The sequence below is a fragment of the Carassius carassius genome, chromosome 25, assembly GCF_963082965.1.
Source record: "Carassius carassius chromosome 25, fCarCar2.1, whole genome shotgun sequence".
NCBI classification, from domain to species: domain Eukaryota; kingdom Metazoa; phylum Chordata; class Actinopteri; order Cypriniformes; family Cyprinidae; genus Carassius; species Carassius carassius.
This window is the reverse complement of record NC_081779.1, coordinates 25,328,740-25,349,319: the sequence shown is the minus strand read 5'-3', so window position 1 is coordinate 25,349,319 and position 20,580 is coordinate 25,328,740. Positions and strand designations below refer to the sequence as shown.

Below are 20,580 nucleotides of genomic sequence, written 5' to 3'. Positions count from 1 at the left end.
ACCTCATCCTCTCTGGGTGCTCACAAAGGACCACTCAGACTCCTGACAGTACATTTGGACAATAAAGCAAAGTTTAGCTTTAATTATTTGAATGTGCTTTCGCGTTACAATAACTTCTGCACCGCTCACACATACTGTACTCACTGCAAACGGAGTATGTGTGAACCTGTATAATGTATAACAAATCTATTTCAACACCTGATGCACCGCTACAATTAATGAGCTCTAAGAACAATGCATGGCAAAAATAGACAAAAAAGTCCCTGGACACGGATTTATTTATTTTTATTTTTTTTGCCATTAGTCTATACATTTTTTTACACCTTTACTATAGTGATTATTTTGACTTATGTCTGTTCTAGAGACGTTACAACTTTTTGATAAAGCTCTAATTGGTTTTCTTTTGGAAATATGTTTCAAATTCATCCTGAATGCATTTAGCATATATGTGTGTCCCAAAACAGTTAACAATCTAGCTTCTGAGTACTAAACTATTAACTTAATAATAGCGGGGTCAGTTAATTTTTTGTAGTGGTCCGCGCAAAATATGTGTTTGGTTGTGTGGGCCGCGATTTGAAAAAGGTTGGGAACCACTGATTTATGTTTCTGCTTTTGTCTTTTTTATTATTATGTTTTATTTTTGAAATATTTATATATTTTATAGTTTTCATTTTAGTGATTTTAGGGTGACCATACATCCTCTTTTTTTTTTTTTACAATGTCCTAGTCATGATTTCTAAATTGCCTAAAATGTCTGGGTTTTACCTTTGTTTTGCTATTGCTTTCATACATGCCGAAGGTAATAACTGAAAAGTAATTTGACCAATAGTGTGCAGCCATTGTACATAATCGACCAATCATTGTGTGTGTAAATATTAAAAATGTTAATATATATATAAAATGTCCAGGACATATCCGGCAAAAATGCAAAAATTTTGGTCTCCCTAAAATCAGGAAAACAAAAACTGATATAAAAAATAAATAAAAGCTAAATTAATATAAAAAAAATATATTAAAAATAACAAAAGCACATAAGAAAATAACACTTAAATTAAAAATTATAGGACATGGAGTTAGTTGCTACGTCAACATGCCTAATTTTCATTTAATAATTGATTTTGTTTCAGCTTTATTTCAATGACCAAAAATTATATAGTAGTTTTAGACTTAATAGCTTTATTGTTTTAAGTTAACATTAACTACACTGCAGTATAGCCTAAAGTTCACATTTATTAAGAAAATTTGAGCAATGCATGCACACATTGCCAGAGCTTTGCTATGCTGAAAGCTAATTGCTAAATTGTGCTTTCTATTATTATTTGAAGTATCATTCATGTCTGTAGCGCAAATGGTGTGAGATGTCATGTGTCAAAATTTAATTCAGTGGTTTAAATCATTGACCTTAAGTATGAGCAATACTAAAAATGATGCTTGGCATGGCAAACACCACTAAAATATGGCTGTTGGCAACATTAGCTTAGGCTAAGTCGCTAAAATGTCGGATCAAACATCAAAGTAAATCCACTTAGACCATGTTTATGATCTTGATATGAGTGTTTAGCATGTCTTCATGATTACAGCCCATCTTTTCTAATCTCACATTGTGAGCACCTGGTGTTTTCACTACTGCGTGCAAATGAAGTAGCTGAATAAATACAGGTGGGGTCTCAAAACTGTATTCTCCAAGCTTTGCCCAAAGGCTTAAGGCCTGTCTCACCATGCCTGGACTGCCCACAGTAAAAGGACAGGATGTGCAGAGAGCCAGAACGCAACAAAAGGAGTGGATTACATACTGTATATGTACACAGAAGCAAAACCTATTGCAGCCAGGGCTCCTTTAAGACTACTTACACAAAGCATTCAAGGCCTGCTATTGAAACTGCTGCGAGTTTAAAACAGGGTACTATTTAGTTTGGTACTTAATAATAAATCTGAACGTCCCCAGCCCACACTTGTGAAAAATAAGTGTGCTTAGCTGTAAAGAATGTGCAGTGTACTTCAAATCTTAAAAAGTAGATTTTTAAACTGAAATGAAATAAAAGGCCACTTAAGTGTACTTAAAGAGAGTTCACTTTCATTACTGTTTTTAACACACTTAAGTACACTTTTAACAAGTTCACGTAATAATGTCGAATTAAAAGTTTTACTATAAAATGCATTTTCAAGTCATTCTTTTAATAATTTTGTTTATTGAAAACAAGATTTTTCGTCATGCTTTAAAGTGCACTTGTTTTGGTGTGTTGACTAACATACTAAAACACATGTAAAGTACTCACTCATAATTTTAACTGTGTTATTCAATATTAGATTAAAGGTTTATATATAATAAGTACTAAATTGCAACTTTATCATTACAGGTATATTTAAATCCATGACATACAAGCTTCATTAAATGCCATTAAAGTTCATTTTTGTGTACTATTAATGCTTGCCAGTACATTCAGCATGCAGTACACTTTAACCATATTTCAATTAAATGAAAAGTAATTATGAAAAAAAAATTAAGATGTACTTAAGTCCTAACATGCCATTAATGTCTGAAAACCATTACTGTATGTTATTTTAAATGGTAAATTATATATAGTTTTGAATAAGTATTCTTTTCAGAAATATCTTTTTCACAATTGCAAGCCGCTGCTGGTGTCTACATGAGTACTTTGACAGCTGAAGTTGTAACCTGACAGTGTGAGACAGGTTCAGGCACGAAGTGAGCAGGGTGTCACGATTTCTTCAGTCCATCGCATTCCTCTGTGAAAACACATGCAGGGCCGGCTATGAGAAAGACAGGGAGGTATGCAGCATACCAGGGATTTCTGAGATGGGAATAGGATTCCTGTTAGGACCTGCCCGACTGCGCCGTGTTCCCGTTTGGCAGGTACGTCCCAGCATGCAGCGGGACTGTGGAGTAGGGGCTGGAATGCAGTAGGCGGAGGCCTCGGACAGCAACTGTGTCTCCAGCTCCTGCACAGGTGTGCAATCAGCACTCAGGCGACTTTTATGGGGTGGTGGAGCATGGAGGGGACGTGTGCATTCCAGTGGCCCTTAAAGGGACTGCAGTGTTTTTTCTTCACATCCCAGGATGTCTTGACTCCAAACTTGTCCTGTGGGAAGCTGCTGAACAGGTTGGGTGAAGGGGATGATTCTCTTTGCATCAGCACCATAAACCTGTCTCTGGGCCTCTGCAGTCAACAATGATGAACCTGTATTACAAAGCGCTGTTCGCATGCATTTGCATTGGCAGGTGCATTTCACGCTTCAATTGTACTTCATAGGAAGCTCTTAGGAGTATGAAATGAGGCGACGGACCAGGTTTGACAGACCTTCTGAAAAAGAAGTGCATTTGAGCATACTTTTTTAAAAACAGTATATTATGGATATGACATATTCTTTAAAATAATATACTTGATATAATGCTTTCAGACACTTAACTGCTTGCTTAATGCAATCAAATTAAATGTATTATAGTTTCAATTTATATTAAATGCAATTAGCTGAATTTTATAGTATTTTTTGACTGTAAGACTTAAGTACATCTTCAGAATTTAATAGCAAATTGTTAAACAGTGAATAACACACTACAGTTCAAATCATGATCAAGTACTTTACATGTGCTTCAGTGTGTTAGTCAACAATAAGTGCACTTCATTAAAGCACAACAAAAAATGATTTAAAATGCACTTTAAAGTAAGACTTTTAATTTGACATTATTACAAAGTTCACTTTGTACTTGTAAAGAAACAGTCATGACAGTATCTCACTTTAAGTCACTTAAGTGGCGTTCTATTTCATTAATATTATCTGCAAAGAGTCTTTTTTAAATACATTTAAGATTAAGTACACTACAAAATGCAGTTCAATTAATTATTTTTTGTCACTGGTGCATGTGTCAGTACTTCTGCCATTGTGGTGAACACGGAGGCTGTCCTTTGACATTTTGTTTTCAGTATGGTTGGATGTCAGTGCAAAACAGAGGAAGTGACTGATGGAATGGATCAAAACAACTTCCTCTTACATCAAGCTCAGGTTCCTCCCCTACATCTGAGAATGCTTTTATGTGCTGAGGGACTTTCATATTGAGAGACACAATTAGTGCGCATTAAAACACATTTACGCACAGGAATTTCACCACAGCTTTGTCGAGACTTGATCAAAGTTCTTATCAGCTGGGAAGATACATTACAACTCATGATACTCCTACATTCAAGTGATGAAAAGCATGCACGGAATGACATGAGAAACAACAGTTTTTTTTTTACATGAATAAAATGCAATATTAAAGGAAAAGTTCACTCAAACTTCTGTCATCATTTACTCGTCCTAATGTCGTTCCAAACCTGTATGACCTTCTGTCGCCTGCTGAAGAGAAAAGAACTTATTTTGAAGAATGTTGGTAACCAAACAGTTTTTAATTTCTGTCTGGTAGTTGATAAAATAGACAAGAGAAAAACAGATCAATTAAATAATGCAATATAATACAGGAGTAGAAATATTTATAAAAAACATATGATTGTTTCTTCGAATGAGAGAAGAGCAGTGGGGAGAGCACATATCCCTGAGGGGCATCAGTGCTGATCGTAAGAGTCCTGGTTCACTTGCTGTTGTCTGTCTGTCAGGAAGCTGGGGATCCACTGACAGATTGGGGTGGACACGCAGAGCTGGGTCAGTTTGGCTGTGAGAAGATCAGGCATGATGGTATTGAAACCCAAACTCAAGTCCATATACAAGAACCACGGATGCCGATATAGAAACTTTATTTTTATTTTTATTTTTTTAAAGAGGGTACTCTCATCAAGTTTCAAGAAGAACAAAGGACAACTTTTTCTTATAGTGTAAAGAACATTAATTTTTAAAATATGAATTTATTAATAATCTTAAGAAATTTTTTTCACTTCAAAGAACCTTTTGTGCAATAAAAAAGAGATTCCATGGATGTTAAAGGTTCCAATGAAAAACGTTTTCTTTAAGAGTTCAGAATATATTTCTTTTCCAAAGAGAAAAGAAAATACTGTTATAGGTAAACCACCCAAAACACACACACACACACACGTTTGTTTTTGTGAAAAGAGGGTTCATCCCATATGCGTAATGGTTTTTATACTGTACAAACTGTATATTCTATGGCCCTTCACCAACCCTACACCTAACCCTAACCCTCACAGGAAACTTTGTGCATTTTTTATTTCTCAAAAAAACTCATTCTGTATGATTTTATAAGCATTTGGAAAATGGGGACATGGGTTATGTCCTCATAAGTCACCCTCTCCTTGTAATACCTGTGTCATACCCATGTCATTATACAGAGTTGTGTCCTGATATGGCACAAAAACAAGAGCACACACACACACACACACACACACATAACAACCTAGCAACCACCTGGCAGATTTTGCTAGCATATTCTGTTTGTTCAGAAAACATAAATACTTTATGTTATCTTATTGTTCAGTGAAGTGACTAATGCTGTTTATATCCCCAGAATGACTTTAAAAAGACTGTATCCAAAAATGGAAATTCTCTGGGATGTCTGTGGAAAATCCGTCTTTTTACCAGGACAAAGGACAGACTGATATAATTCACATGTTGCTTTTGAGGGTCTGACACCTGGGAGATTTCCTTTCAGAAACCCTCAGGCGGGACATCTCCACCCAAGCATGCTCGAAACTGCACCCAACATTCATGCAAAATGATGGTAGATGGTGTGTGTGATACAAAACTGACAAAATCATAAAGCATATACTGTATGCATTTGCATTTGAAACACAGCTAGGCTGATTTAGAAATATTTCCTCATTGTCTCATAACAGACATTTGTCCTCGTGGAGAATTACTCAGTGCTCAGGATCTCTATTCTTTCTTATGATGTGAAAAGAAAAGAAACATAACACTATTGACAGGAAACGTTTCTCACAATGATACAGTTTCTTCTAGAAGGTATAAAAGATGACATTTACATATGTTTGCTGACATTTCGCAGTCATAGTCTTGAGCTAGTCGAGAGAGAGTGTTTTGCATATTCAGACATGCCATAACACGGAAGCTAATTAATTTCCTTCTGATTTCAGATCAGCGGAACATAGATTTTTTTTTCACTTTGAACTTTAACTGAAAAGGTTCGCATTTATTATCCAAGTTATATTTGTTCTAACATGCATTAGGTTGTGTTCCGTTTTTTTATAAATCCAAGAAATGTAGCTTTTTATGTCAATGCATGTTCATGCATGTGGACAGAGTTCTAACAGCAGGGAACATAAAGGAATAGTTTACCCCCCAAATACAAATTTTTATTATCTATGCCTTCATCCCACTAAAGATTTGCACACAAGTATTGTGTCCTTGTTGATGCTTGAAATCTTCAGACCCCTTTTATTATATACTACATGAGAAAAAACACCTAGCACAGTCTTTCCCGAAAATATTTTTATTTTACTATTACGCTGAATTAATTCTATGCATAAACATTCAGATTTAACTAATAACTGTACTAGAAGAATATTATCTTGTCAGTCAAAAGAAAATCTATTGAATGATTCCAAATGAAGCTAAATTAGCTTTTGCATTGTCTTGATTAACCTGTTATTTAATTGATACAGAGGTGAGAGGCCAATAGAGTTAGTGAAGGTTAGTGCTGCCACCTACTGTAGAGACCCAAACAGACTTCATGTGTGAAAGTATCCTCAGAGGAAACCGTTCCTGAAGTTTTTGCTGTGCTTTATTGTGCTTTAATTTAATCATCTATTAATAGAATTGTTATAACAATAAAATAAATAAATACACGTATATGAAGTGTATTTATTTTAATTTGTTGAAATTAATTTGTTTTAATTTTAATTCCCAAATCCTTTTAATTCAGTCATTTGTAAAGGATCTGTGAGATAAAACATGACAAAAGAAAAAACTTGGTTCATACATGCTTTTTCTCTCTGTGTTCTGGACCTAACGGCTTCATTCTTGAGACGTCAAGATGCGTTTTATAAAGTATACACTCTATATCTTTGAATTTTACTTTTACAAGTAAATTTATATTGAATAATTATATATATATATATATATATATATATATAGAGAGAGAGAGAGAGAGAGAGAGAGAGAGAGAGAGAGAGAGAGAGAGAGAGAGAGAGAGAGGTTTTTTTTTTGGTACTGCTATAAACTTTGCAATAAATTATTCATTCCAGTGTGTGGCGGAATGGACCACAAATGATTGATTTCATGTAAATAGAATAAATACTTGAATAAGCAGCTTGAATTGCAATTATGAAATTGAATATTCAATTGGAAGAATCTATTTAAATAATTCATCTGTTTTGTTTATCTTGGTGTGTATTTTTAATTCAAGGGCTTTCTTGGTGTTGTATTGTGGTGTCATTTATTGTCCAGGCCCTAGATGGCGCTGTTAACGTTTGTAACACGCAGCGCTGACGGCCCAATCAGAGTTGTCTGTACCTGCGTCTCATGATTGACAGCTAGAGAACGTTTCTGATTGGCTTAAAAGGGCGGGTCGCTCCCACAGTTTTTTTTTTTTTTTGGCGCTGAGCTACGGGTTGTCACCTGTTTTTATACAGTCTATGGTTGTCGCAAACAAAGACAGATGTAGTTTCTCAGCACAGTTACTTTAGTGATATTTTCTCTAGGTGTTTGTTAGTAGTAACAGAGAATGTTTAATATGGCGAGAAGTTTCACTCTTACTACACTTCCGGCTTCTGAACTGGTTGCAGTTCCACTCTGATTCCATATGAGGGCGCTCACAGGACGAGTGCAGAATGAATGGAGGTCAATGGCGGTATACCCCTCAAAATCCATTTTTCTCAAGATATAAGATATAATTTTTTTGTCTAGTAATTTGAATGTTGTATTCGAAAGGAGATACAAAGAAATTACACATTGCTGGGTGTTAGATTTTTAAGAGTCACTTATTTGCTTTAAAAAGTATTTTAAAATGTAAATGACGTCATTCTCATTCACATTCATTAGCAGAATGCTAGCGTGTAATGGGCAACAACAACTTAACCTGTAAGAAATCGAATGGACATAAGTACTCGTTCATTCAACTTTCGAACTATAACCCATGTTGAACTTGCAAAACCTACAATCAGATCTGAGATTTCTCAACGGCAATCGGGTAAAGGGACAAATTTAGCCGTCTAGCCCCATAGACTCCCATTCATTTTGCACTCATGGCGATCGCCCCCAGTGGAACTCTGGTGGTACTGCTACCAAAATTCGGTACAATAGGACTTAATAGGGAGTTGGAACATAGACAGTAAAAGAGTTGGAAGGCTCTCCGTAGACAGGCTCTGGTAGTAAGCCTGGCGCTAACCCTTTAAAAAAAATCGTGATCAAATTCCAATTGCAATTAATGTTATTAACAAATTTTCTTATGCCTCAGTCTGGTCTCTATCTCAATGTCAGTAAGTGTGAGCTAATGGCTGTTAAAGACTGTGATTTAACAAGTATTAGTAACATACCTGTCAGGGAGAGTGTTACATACTTGGGTATCATTATTGTTAAAGACCAGCTTAAAAGATGTTCTTTGAATTTCAACCCCATAATAGACAAAACCAAAAAAAAAATTAATTTCTGGCTTCAAAGAGATCTCTCCTTAAAGGGAAGAGTTCTTCTTACGAAAGCTGAAGGTATAGCCCGACTAACATATGCATCCTTATCTTTGTATCTTGATAACCTTACTAGTAAAAATATTGATAAAATGCTATTTGATTTCTTATGGGAAAAAGACTGTAATTATGAACTTATATGAGAATGGTGGCCTTAATTTTCTAGATTTCACCACAATGAACCATACCTTTAAGATTAATTGGATTAAGCATCACTTAAAAAACCCCACTTCTGTTTGGAATTTTATCCCTCACTATGCTTTTTCAAATATTGGTGGTCTTAGTTTTGTTTTGTTGTGTAATTATAATATAGATAAAATTCCAGCTAAGTTATCTGCTTTCCACAAACAAGTGTTCCTATCTTTGTCACTAATATATAAACACAATTTTTCTCCGCATCGCTGTTTCATCTGGAATGACAGAAACATTCTTTATAAGCACAAATCTCTTTTTTTAAAGAACTGGTTTGACAACAATATTAAATTGATAAGTCAGTTATATAATAAAGAAGGAACACTCTTTTCTTATGATGAATTCCTTTCTTATTATAAAATACCAGTCACTCAAAAAGAATTTGCTATGGTTTTTGGTTCAATCCCTTCTGGTACACAAATGCTATTTAGAGGTATTGATAAAGACCATTCTCCCTGTTCAGTATCTTTTGATGTTACTAAATCTTATGTTGGTAAAATTGGTTTTTCATCATACCTCAAGAGTAATAATAGAGCTATTCGTACTCTTTTCCAAAAAGAAATTGTTACTGTTCCTTATATCTTGTCTCGTTGGGCCTTCTCATTAAATGGAAATTGTATTTGCTGGAGGAAAGTGTGGTTATTACCACAAAAGTATCATCTTAGAAATAAGATTAAAGAAATTTCTTATAAACTTATTCACAGATTTTATCCAGCAAGTCATTACTTACAAAAATTAAAAAAAGGTATAAATGTAAATTGTACTTTTTGTAATGAATATGAGGAAACTGCCTTGCACTTATTTTGGCACTGTGCATAGCTATTCAGTTACACTATGGGGTAAGGTCCAAAAGTTTATTAGGGAGAATATTCAGTATTTAAAACATTTTTCACTCTTATGGGAAAATATACTTTTTGGTTTAACTGACTATCCTGACGACAAAGAACAGTGCTTTTATTTAATTAATTTACTTATTCTGTTGACCAAATTTCACATACATTAATGTAAATTTAGCAATAAAAAACCCAATTTTATGGTTTTGTTAACTGAAATATGTATTTATATTGACAGTATCAGAGACTCTGTGAACAAAAAAGCTGTAAGAACTTTGAAAATTTGTAAATTTTACAATTTGTTTATTTGATTTTATATATATATATATATATATATATTTTTTTATTAATGCATAACACAAGAGCATACAAAAGTATAATCATACATCACATAATATCAGCCATAAAAAAGAATGAATTAAAAAAAACAATTAAGAATAAAATAGAACTAAAGAAAAAAAAAAAAAAAGAGAAAGATAAAGAGGGCCAAAATGCAAACAAAATTACACAAGGAGATCAAAGGCAGAGCAAATTCTAACAGTCTTTATAGCTTTCTTATTAGGTGATACTGAGATTAAATTCAAATAGTTTTCCATTACTTTTAGGAAAACAGAGAAGACAGGTTTACATTTGGAGAATTTACATTTGTGGATGTGAAATTTGCTAAGGAAAAAAATTAAATTGATAACAAAACTGACATTTTCGTTTGTGGGGTTGGAGTCATAATACCCAAATATAATGTTTTTAATATGTAATGAGAAACCTGGCAAAATCTTACGCTTGACAAACACACTGATATCATACCACAGTTTCTGAGTGTAATGACATGACCAAAATAAGTGTACCATAGTTTCTTCAGAACACAAACAAAAAGAGCATGCAAGATCAATGTCAAATTTAAATCTTTGTAAAAACTTCTTTACAGGGTAGAACCGGTGTATGAGCTTAAAATAAATTTCTTTTACTTTGTTAGTGAGAAAGAATTTTTGTGGTAGAGACCAGATTTTATTCCAATTAAGGTTACCAAACAAATTATTCCAAAAGGAGATCACAGGTGGAACAGAAATCAGATTCTTAAGAAATAGAGACCGTATTTTATAATTTTTGGCTTTCGACTCAGAGAAACAAATTTGACCAACCGGAGTATCACAAGGTTTGGGCAAGGATGCAGTAGATACTGAGGAACCATTACAGTTTTTAAAAAGCATGCACAAACCAGAGGGGATGGCTCCCATAACTGTAGCAAATTCTTTTGGGGTTATTGGTATTTGGTATTTGGAAAGAAATTCAGAGTACCTGAACAAAAGACCTTCCTCATTAAACAATTGCTCCACCAAAATTAAACCATTACTGAACCAACTATCATAAAACAAAGACTTATTCTTGAATAAAATGTTCTTATTGTTCCAAATAAAACATCTTTGTGGTGAAAAGTTATGCTTATAAATTAGTGCCCATGCTAAGAGAAGCTGTCGATGAAAGTTGGAAAGTTTGATCGGGAGTTTGGATATATCATAATCACACATTAAGAGAAAATTAAGGCCACCAAGTTGTGAAAACACTAATTGAGGAAAAACATTCCAAATAGAAGATGGTTGGGCTAGATATTGGTTCAGCCAATTAATTTTGAAAGTATTGTTGAGAGAATCAAAATCAATAAAGTTCAGACCACCATTATTATACCCATTTAATATGACTGATTTTCTCAAGTAATGAGATTTATTTTTCCATAGGAATTTTATTAGAACCTCATTAATTAATTTAGATGTGGGCCTATCCACAAAAAGAGATTGAGCTGCATAGGCCAAACGAGACAAACCCTCTGCCTTAGCGAGCAGTGTTCTGCCTTTTAGTGACAGATCCCTTTGTAACCAACAATTAAATTTTTTTTGTGTTTGGATAATAATAGGTTTGAAGTTTGCTGAACACCTACATTCATCTTTAGTAATTAATATACCAAGATATGTTACCCTATTTTTGACAGCAATATCCTCAATAGAAGTAAGAGAGCAATCTTTAATTGGAAGCAAGTCACATTTATTAAGGTTTAAAGTTAATCCCGAAGATTTGATTTTATATATGCGTGTATAATACTTTCCTCCCCCTGGCAATTGTTTTGTTTGTTGTAATTTGTATTTTCAATCTTTTTCTGTTTCTTTTTTAACTTTTTTGTTTCTTGATAACATGTTGTATGTTATAATTTTTTCGGAAAAAAAAAAAAAAAAAAAAAGTAAGCCTGGCGCTGCTGTGACGTCAGGGTCCCACGGCTCTCTAGCGCTCGGCGCCGCTGTGGTCACTGCAGGAACTACACGAGAAGAGCGCAGCTGTCACAGCGCGTGCACGAGGACTCTTAACACGCTCAGAGCTGACAACGGATCTCATCTGCTCGCCAGGTATGCCCCAAACACTCAGTACCAGATAAGAAAGAACCTATATTTGCATTTTGACTACCCGTGATTTACAGGAGTGTTTGTGTGTTGCTCGGAAGGTATGGTTTTGTTGGTGTGCTCAGCATGCTAGCTGGCTAACCATATGTTGTTGTTAACTAAGCCTAGTATCTTCACTAACTAATCCACGTGAGCTCTTAAAGTATGCGAGGTTTTACGTATAAAACGTTTCGTTTTTACCGTCTTTAAAACTCGGGATTATCGATACGCCTCTATAGTGTGTTGTGAAATAGTGCTAATGGGCTAACGAGCTTTAAAATGCATTGACAGCTAGCTCATAACACAGCTTACATTGAACATTAAAACTGGTTTCTACTGTGTGCTAGCCTATTATTCTTTATTTAAAAAGTATAAATGTAAAAATACTGCAATAGCTGTTAACTGGAGACATTATTCTCCTGAAATATGGAGCAGGTTTTGTGTCTTCTGGTCACTCTGTGATTTCTGTATCAATCCACAACATCAGCTACCTGACATTGTTATTGATTTAAACAAAGCCAAAGGCAGAACAGGGTGTACAGTCAGTGTAAAACCTCATGTCCAATCCATAGGAGCCACAGTCCTGGTGAAGTCTTATCAGACAGATTTTTATTAGCACAGTAAATGAAGTGGCGTTCGGTTTGTTTGCTTGACAACTGGCTTTGACTTTATCTGTGTGACTCTGAACTCCTTCAGTCTCTGTGTGTTGTTGACATCAGTCTGTCATCAGTCCAGCAGCATGGCTCGTGGACACCAGAAAATCCAGTCTCAGCAGAAGAACGCTAAGAAGCAGGCAGAGATCAAGAAGTCCAAAGGCCACGACCAGAAGACGGCGGCGAAAGCGGCGCTGGTGTTCACGTGTGGCGTCTGCAGGGTCAGTGGCTATTATAGCCGGTTATCTTTCCCCCAACAGATCATCCTCAGAGGTTCTTTTCCATCGAGTTTCAATTCCCACTCATGACAGATTAATTGTAGAACTTAATTGTATAAACTTTGGACATTTTCTGAACACGACCCAAAGAGAAGAACCCATGATGTTGTCAGTATAAAGCTGAGTTTGTATATGGGTGTGTGTGTGTAGACAACGAATGTGTTTGGAAATTACGCTCTCAAGCTGCAACTTGTTTCTGACTATGAGAGTTATTTACTGTAGGTAACAGATCTGACTTGTCAGTACACCTTCTACCAATTACCAGTAACTGAGAGCCACACATGAGATTCAGAGACATGAAGCATCTTTAAAGCTGGGCGTACATGGTGTGAATTTTGACGGTCGGATGATGGCATGTCCATGCACACGTCACGAGTGAGCTTATCTGAACTTGTACAGTCACAGTGGTATATGACACGATTTTACGGCCTGCTGATTTCTGAAGCAATCGCATGAAGTTCCTGAATGTAATGATATATTGTACTGAAATTGTTGTTGTTTTTTTCGTTTGTAATGTATTAAACACCCCCTTCTTATTTTATTAATTTATTTTCTCTTCTCTTGTTGATGGTTGTATTACAGGTTGTATACTGTTTTTGAACGTTAATTAAAAAATGAGTTTATCTTCCTTTTCAATTGTCCAAATTCACTGTGGCGCTGCCGTCGTCTTTTTTTTCTTCTTCTCTGGTTTTCCTCAGCTCCTGATTGGTCGACTTCAGATAGATTGACAAATCCGCTCGTTCAATTGCACGCACCTCACAAAACCGACAGCTCCCAAACTTTTTTTGACATGTTAAAAAATCATCGGGAGCAAGTGAGGGGCTCGGCTCATAAATCACCCTCACACGATGCAAGCCACGCTCATACGAGCATCAATGATACAAGAATGTACAACAGCAAAAATTGCACCATCTACGCCCGGCTTAAGGGATAGCTCACCCAAAAATGAAAATTATGTCATTAATAACTCACCCTCATGTCGTTCCAAACCAGTAAGACCTCCGTTTATCTTCAGAACACAGTTTAAGATATTTTAGATTTAGTCCGAGAGCTCTCAGTCCCTCCATTGAAGCTGTGTGTACGGTCTACTGTCCATGTCCAGAAAGGTAAGAAAAACATCATCAAAGTAGTCCATGTGACATCAGAGGGTCAGTTAGAATTTTTTGAAGCATCGAAAATACATTTTGGTCCAAAAATAACAAAAACTATGACTTTATTCAGCATTGTCTTCTCTTCCGTGTCTGTTGTGAGAGAGAGTTCAAAACAAAGCAGTTTGTGATATCCGGTTCGCGAACAAATCATTCGATGTAACCTGATCTTCTTGAACCAGTTCACCAAATCGAACTGAATCTTTTGAAACAGTCCGCGTCTCCAATACGCATTAATCCACAAATGACTTAAGCTGTTAACTTCTTTAATGTGGCTGACACTCCCTCTGAGTTCAAACAAACCAATATCCCGGAGTAATTCATTTACTCAAACAGTACACTGACTGAACTGCTGTGAAGAGAGAACTGAAGATCAACACCGAGCCGAGCCAGATAATGACTCATTCACGAGTCAAGAACCGTTTCTGTCAGACGTGTCCGATTCGAGAACCGAGGAGCTGATGATACTGCGCATGTGTGATTCAGCGTGAAGCAGACCGACACACAGAGCGTCTGAACCGAACTGATTCTTTTGGTGATTGATTCTGAACTGATTCTGTGCTAATGTTATGAGCGTGGGTAAACCGAAGGCTTGAATCAAGGGCAATCATCGCCAATGATGCCATTACGTCGAGCGCAAAAGAACCGGTGAACCGTTTTCTTCAACCGGTTTATTGAATCGAACTGTCCGAAAGAACTACTGGTGATCCGAAAACCGATGCAACCGGTTCTTCACTCGTAAACGAGTCAGTCTATTGTTCGTTATCTGGCTCGGCGTTCATCTTCTCTCTTCACAGCAGTTCAGTCAGTGTAGTAAATGAATTACTCCGGGATATTGGTTTGTTTTAACTCAGAGGGAGTGTCAGCCACATTCAAAAAGTTAACAGTTTAAGTCATTTGTGGATTAATGCGTATTGGAGAACCGTTTAAAACGATTCAGTTCGATTTGGTGAACTGAATGATTCGTTCGCGAACCTGATATCACAAACTGCTGTGTTTTGAACTCTCTCATAACAGACCCGGACGAGAAGACAATGCTGAATAAAGTCATAGATTTTGCTATTTTTGGACCAAAATGTTTTTTTCGATGCTTCATAATATTCTAACTGACCCTCTGATGTCACATGGACTACTTTGATGATGTTTTTCTTACCTTTCTGGACATGGACAGTATACCGTACACACAGCTTCAATGGAGGGATTGAGAGCTCTCGGACTAAATCTAAAATATCTTAAACTGTGTTCCGAAGATGAACGGAGGTTTTACGGGTTTGGAACGACATGAGGGTGAGTCATTAATTACATAATTTTGATTTTTGGGGACATCGGATGCTCATTTTCCACAAGTTGGAATGATTCTTCAGGGTCTTCATGAAATGTCTGCTACATACTTTGGTTAAAATTCCTTAACGGTCGTGTAAAACAACACCCTTTTTACCTTGCCAAAAACAGTTCTGTTCACAGCGAGCCGTTTCAGTGCATGTTTCTTTAAATGATAATGAGCTACTGCTCACCCCGCCCCTCTCTTCAGTTTTTTTGTGTGAAAACCAAACTAATCCACTTCATCCTCAGTGGCTCTGATGTCGGGAGAAAATGTGCTCACTTCTACATCCAACTACAAAACTCCTGCATTGCTTACGAGACATTGCAGTAACTACAGCTGTTCGAGCGCGGCGAAAATAGCGGACACACAACTGGCTTGATTACTGAGATTGTTTAGGTTTTTTGGGGATTTGAAAAAATGGAATGGATTCTTATGTCATTGTAGGGTGGTGAGTACTACTGTGTAAACTGTTTGCATATAAATGCAGTGTGTGGACCACCCTACAGTGTTTGAAACACCATGAAAAGGGGAATTTTGATCAATGTCCCCTTTAAAGTCACCATGAAATGGTGTTGCCAACCCATTTTACTTGAGTAGAGTGTCAGATGGTATGACGCATGTACAGAGGAACAGTACCAAAACCGCATTATTAGAAGTCTGTGATTTTGAAACTGATATTTCAAGGTAAACCTAAAAAAAAGCCATGGTCACATTAGTCAAAAGTCCATGGTGTAAGTGCTGTTAGAAGCACAGCTCACAAAGAAGTTATCAAAGCAAGCAGCTTTCTTTTGAGTAATACGGCGAATCTACATGACCAGCTTGAACCCTTTGTGAAATCTGTGGGGCGATATCTCACAAAATTCCCTATTGGGTGGATTCCTATTGAAATAATTGGATTTCTCCTTCAAAAATTGGCAGACAGTGGTCTTATAGCACTTTTTTAATCAATGTATTTTAGGGATGCACATTAACGACTTTGCGAGTAATCGTTCTTATTTTAACTATAATCACATTTATAAATTATTATTTTCCTCATTTGAGAATTGTTTTTCTATCTTGCATCAGAATTCACGAAGACACAAATCAAGAGAACGTCAGCTCATATACAGGGTTCATTTTATCTCATCTAGTTTCCTGATTTATTATTTTTGGTATATATATTACACGCTCTTTATAAAAACGAGAAAAAAGAAATCTGGTAAAACTTTAAGCTCTCTCAAAGGCTACAACAGTGAAATTTCTGAAATTAACAGCAAAATTGTTAACAGATTTCTTATTAAAACAACAAAAGACCCCATGAAAGAAGACAGATTGGCTGTATTACACTTTCACGTGGAGATGGCTACACTGGAAAGTTTTTTTCCACTACTGTCAGCTTTCACTTGCTCCATTTAGGGTTTAATAGAGAGTCAATATCCAGTAATATAACCAGTTTAACTGCACTGACACTGTTGGATGAGAACAATCTTTCAACTGAATTGAGATGAATAATGACACTAACTTTTCGACATGGACATGGTTATTAAACTGAATTAACAGTGAACAGACATGGACTAAATAATGACACTACTGCAATCTGTAGAGCTGCTCATAGCTGAATTTAACTTGTTTCATAATTGATGAACTTTGCAACATTGACACTGTTGGTGAACTGAATTGAGATGAATAATGACACCATTGTCTTCTGTACAGCTGCATTACATCTTAAATGTAATTTGTTTCATAATGACTTTCACAAGACTGATATTTTTCTGTTTTGTAAATGTTAAGTTGTTTTGGAACAATCTGTGTTCTGTATTGGATAAAACACACACACACTTACTACAACTTTTGCGTCAGTGAAATCTTAATTTACTACCTGGTGATATTGATTAATTAAAGGATTAAGGGATATAAAATATGCTCATGCAGAATAAGCCATTATTATGTGCTTTGTAAGAACTAATGAACAGCCAGTATGCTAGTATGCATGCTAACAAGCAACTAATTATTAGTGAGAATTGGTCTTTAAACTAAAGTTTTACTGTGTGTGTGTTTTTATGTAATTAATTTAAAGTTGAATTGTGTCCATTGAAATAAAAACCTCTGATTGGTGGATTTAAGCTCTTCTAGCAACCCCATCAGCATTACTAATGCAAGAGAACGAATATGTCAATTGAACAATGTTTACAGGATTATGGTAAATTAATCAAGAGCCGCAGAAACTGTGACAATAATAATACAGTTAATGTGATTTTGGTCGCCCCTGGTTCATGCAAAGTGTTTGTTTCACAGCAGAATGAAGCCAGACCTGAATTCCTTGATCCATAACGTGGTGAACTAAACCATGAAACCTCTCTGTTTTGCAGTCACAAATGCCAGATCCCAAGACCTTCAAGCAGCATTTTGAGAGCAAGCACCCCAAGAGCCCTCTTCCCCCAGAGCTGGAGGACGTGGAGGCATAACCGGCCAAGGTCGATTGTATAAAACATCACAATAAGAGTCCTGATCTCAAATTTTATTCATCAGGACAAGATCAGCGCTCTTACCTGAGTTTTATACATTCATCTTCCCCTTCACTGCAGACATGAATCCCGTGGATCAAAGACTGATGTGACGTTTAGCTTCCCTCTCAACGCAGTTTCAGAGCACTTGCCTTAGCTACGATCAGCACTCACATGCTTTCTTTTCTCATCTCACTTGTGTAATTTAAAAGATCGAGGGAAATTAGAACACTACCAGTGATTGTCAATTCTGTCAATTGATCATCATTAACATAAATGTGGTAGTTACAGACATATTTGTCTGCTTTTGCTTGTTAGAGAAGTCATAGATGAGTGCAAAGGGATATGGAAAAACGTTCTTCTTTTTTTTACTAATTTTGCTTTCCCAAACAAACTGGATCTGTACACTGAAACTGCAATCTGATGTGTTTCTGTGAATCACTGGATGTGCCAGAGGTTACTGTAATCTTAACGTTGCTGCAGAAGTTATCTCTCTTTGGAATGATCTCAAACAATATCGCCTCAATGTTTGATATTCCTGCTCAAGCCACCTGGTTTCCACACCAATGTAATATATCTCTTTAATAAAATTTTACTTTAAGTCATTGTGAGGCATGTATTCAACACAGCTGGTGAGAAACTGGAGTCCAAAAACTTGATCTAAATATACTTTCAATGTGTGAATGGAAAAAGAATTGACAGTGGCAACAAGGAAAGGTGTTTCTAGAGCAGTTATTATGCATCATTAGCTTGACAACATCACAGCAGGTCATTAATCACAGCTGAAGCGAACAGAATCGGACTCTGCCTGTTTGACCTAAACATGTCTGGAGTTCTGGCCCAGTGAAGAGATGTTTTAAACTGGTTTTACATTAGCTCAATACATGCAGATTTACACAGTCCTATGCTGTGCTATTATTAACTAAAACGTAAAAAAAAAACCTTGTTAATTGAAATAAAATATAAATAGATGAAAATTGTAACTTCTAAAACTTAAAAATTAGAAGTGTTGGCTTGGCAACTAACTGAAATGAAATCACTTTAACCTAAAGTTATCCACCTATTTTGGTGATCCTTTTCAAAAAGTAACCAGCTTTTTTAAAACTGCTTGTTAATCTTTCAATATGCTATATTATCACCAACTCTTGGATTCAATACTTTTTCCGGCTTGTTTTCTCTAAATTATCACAGGTTTTGTCACATTTCCACCAGACATCGTTTGGTACCGAGGCCAAATAATTCAGGTTTCGTGTCATCTGCCTCAGATTCTTCAAAGTGTGTTTTGACAAAGCTCAGTCGTGACTGCATGTGGTCTTTCTTGAGGTGTGGCTTTTTTCTTGCAATCCTCTCATACAAGCCAGACGTGTGGAGAATTTGTGATATTTTTTGTCACATGCACACTATGACTACTCTGTCATACATTCCTGCTTCAGAGCTGCTGCAGGCCTCTTGGTCACCTCTCTGACCCATTTGCCTCACTGTGCTTCTAAGCATTGACAAAGCCTTTAAAATTGTTTTGTATCCATCTCCTGACTTGTGTCGGTCCACAACTTCATCCCAGAGATCTTTTGACAGTGCCTTGCCACCCAGTTGATTGTTTGCTGGAAATGCTCCAGGAAATCTCTTTTCATTCTGAGCTAATCAAAATGAGCACATGCAGCTGACCACAGTTGAAAGTCAAATGGCTTTGTGTGCATTGAGAAGGTGATTAGCTACACCTGATTAAGTTCACAAGTGATCCTTTTTTCTGAAATGTTGGCATTATATCTACACTTGGAGTAAATACAGCAGGATAAAACAAAAACTGTGCCATCTTCATTTTAGGCTGCAAAGCAACAAAATGTGATTTTTTTGATTATTAACTGCTTCCGCCCTGAGCTCAGGCATTTAACCACAGGGTGCTTTTATCACAAGATAACCAATGACACTATGCTTTCCAAAGAGCCAATCCCTATATGTCCCACTCTCACTCAGGAGAAAGCAGGCAGTGATTATAAGATGTGGACGAACAAGAAGTTGCACTGCAGGTTGAGACGAGTCAGGACTGCAGACACACCCTCCAATAAAAGCCTTCTGAGAGAGAGACTATATCACGATGAAACATACAGCAGATCACTCACCAGAAATGATTGCCTGGGAAGACTTTCATACAAAATGGGCCCTGAAACTCCCAAAACATAATAGTTTAAATTAGTTTGTGATTATAAATAGATTTTAATAAGAATGAATTGAATATAAATTCACAATTGTGACACGTAAGGTCAAGACCTGGAAGGTGTGACAGACCAAAATCACCATTTTAAAGGCGGGAAACACATTTTCTGTTTAAATCAAACTAGTTATAGTTTATCAAATGTATATAGCTGTCACAACAAACAACTCCGGATTTGTGCCTGTTATGCATAATCATGCAATGCCGGTTATGAGTTATTTTTTCCTAATCATACTAATTTACTCAAATGCAGTTTTTCTCTTTGTTGGCTATAAGTGTAGTATAACTCATTTTCCCTGGCTTGAGCTGATTTGTGTGAATGACCTGGTCTGTGTCATCAGTGACTCACTGATGATAAAGAAGCAGGTATATCAGCGCTGAGCATGTTGAGGTGTGGCTGAGGGTGGGGTGAAAATCCCTCT

At 36.2% G+C, this 20,580-nt stretch overlaps 1 protein-coding gene across 3 annotated transcripts; it reads left to right on the top strand.

Moving 5' to 3' along the window:
* Positions 1-11,879: 11,879 nt before the first annotated feature.
* Positions 11,880-18,818, top strand: LOC132104496 (zinc finger protein 706-like). 3 transcript variants are annotated; one of them, XM_059510005.1, is made up of 3 exons: positions 11,880-12,027; positions 12,757-12,934; positions 17,812-18,818. In XM_059510005.1, the coding sequence occupies exons 2-3, from the start codon at positions 12,800-12,802 to the stop codon at positions 17,905-17,907; spliced, it is 231 nt and encodes a 76-aa protein (XP_059365988.1). In that variant the 5' UTR covers positions 11,880-12,027; positions 12,757-12,799; the 3' UTR covers positions 17,908-18,818. The 3 variants fall into 3 exon arrangements, with proteins under 3 accessions (XP_059365988.1, XP_059365987.1, XP_059365989.1); XM_059510004.1 differs by having other exon boundaries at positions 12,791-12,934; positions 17,812-18,458; XM_059510006.1 differs by having other exon boundaries at positions 12,011-12,122; positions 12,791-12,934; positions 17,812-18,458.
* The last annotated feature ends 1,762 nt before the right edge of the window (positions 18,819-20,580 follow it).

Bases quoted from the DNA above. Each gene is read 5' to 3' on its own strand.
- LOC132104496 (XM_059510005.1), top strand. From the start codon at position 12,800: ATGGCTCGTGGACACCAGAAAATCCAGTCTCAGCAGAAGAACGCTAAG. The intron at 12,935-17,811 runs GTCAGTGGCTAT...TCTGTTTTGCAG, and splicing joins TCACGTGTGGCGTCTGCAGG to TCACAAATGCCAGATCCCAA.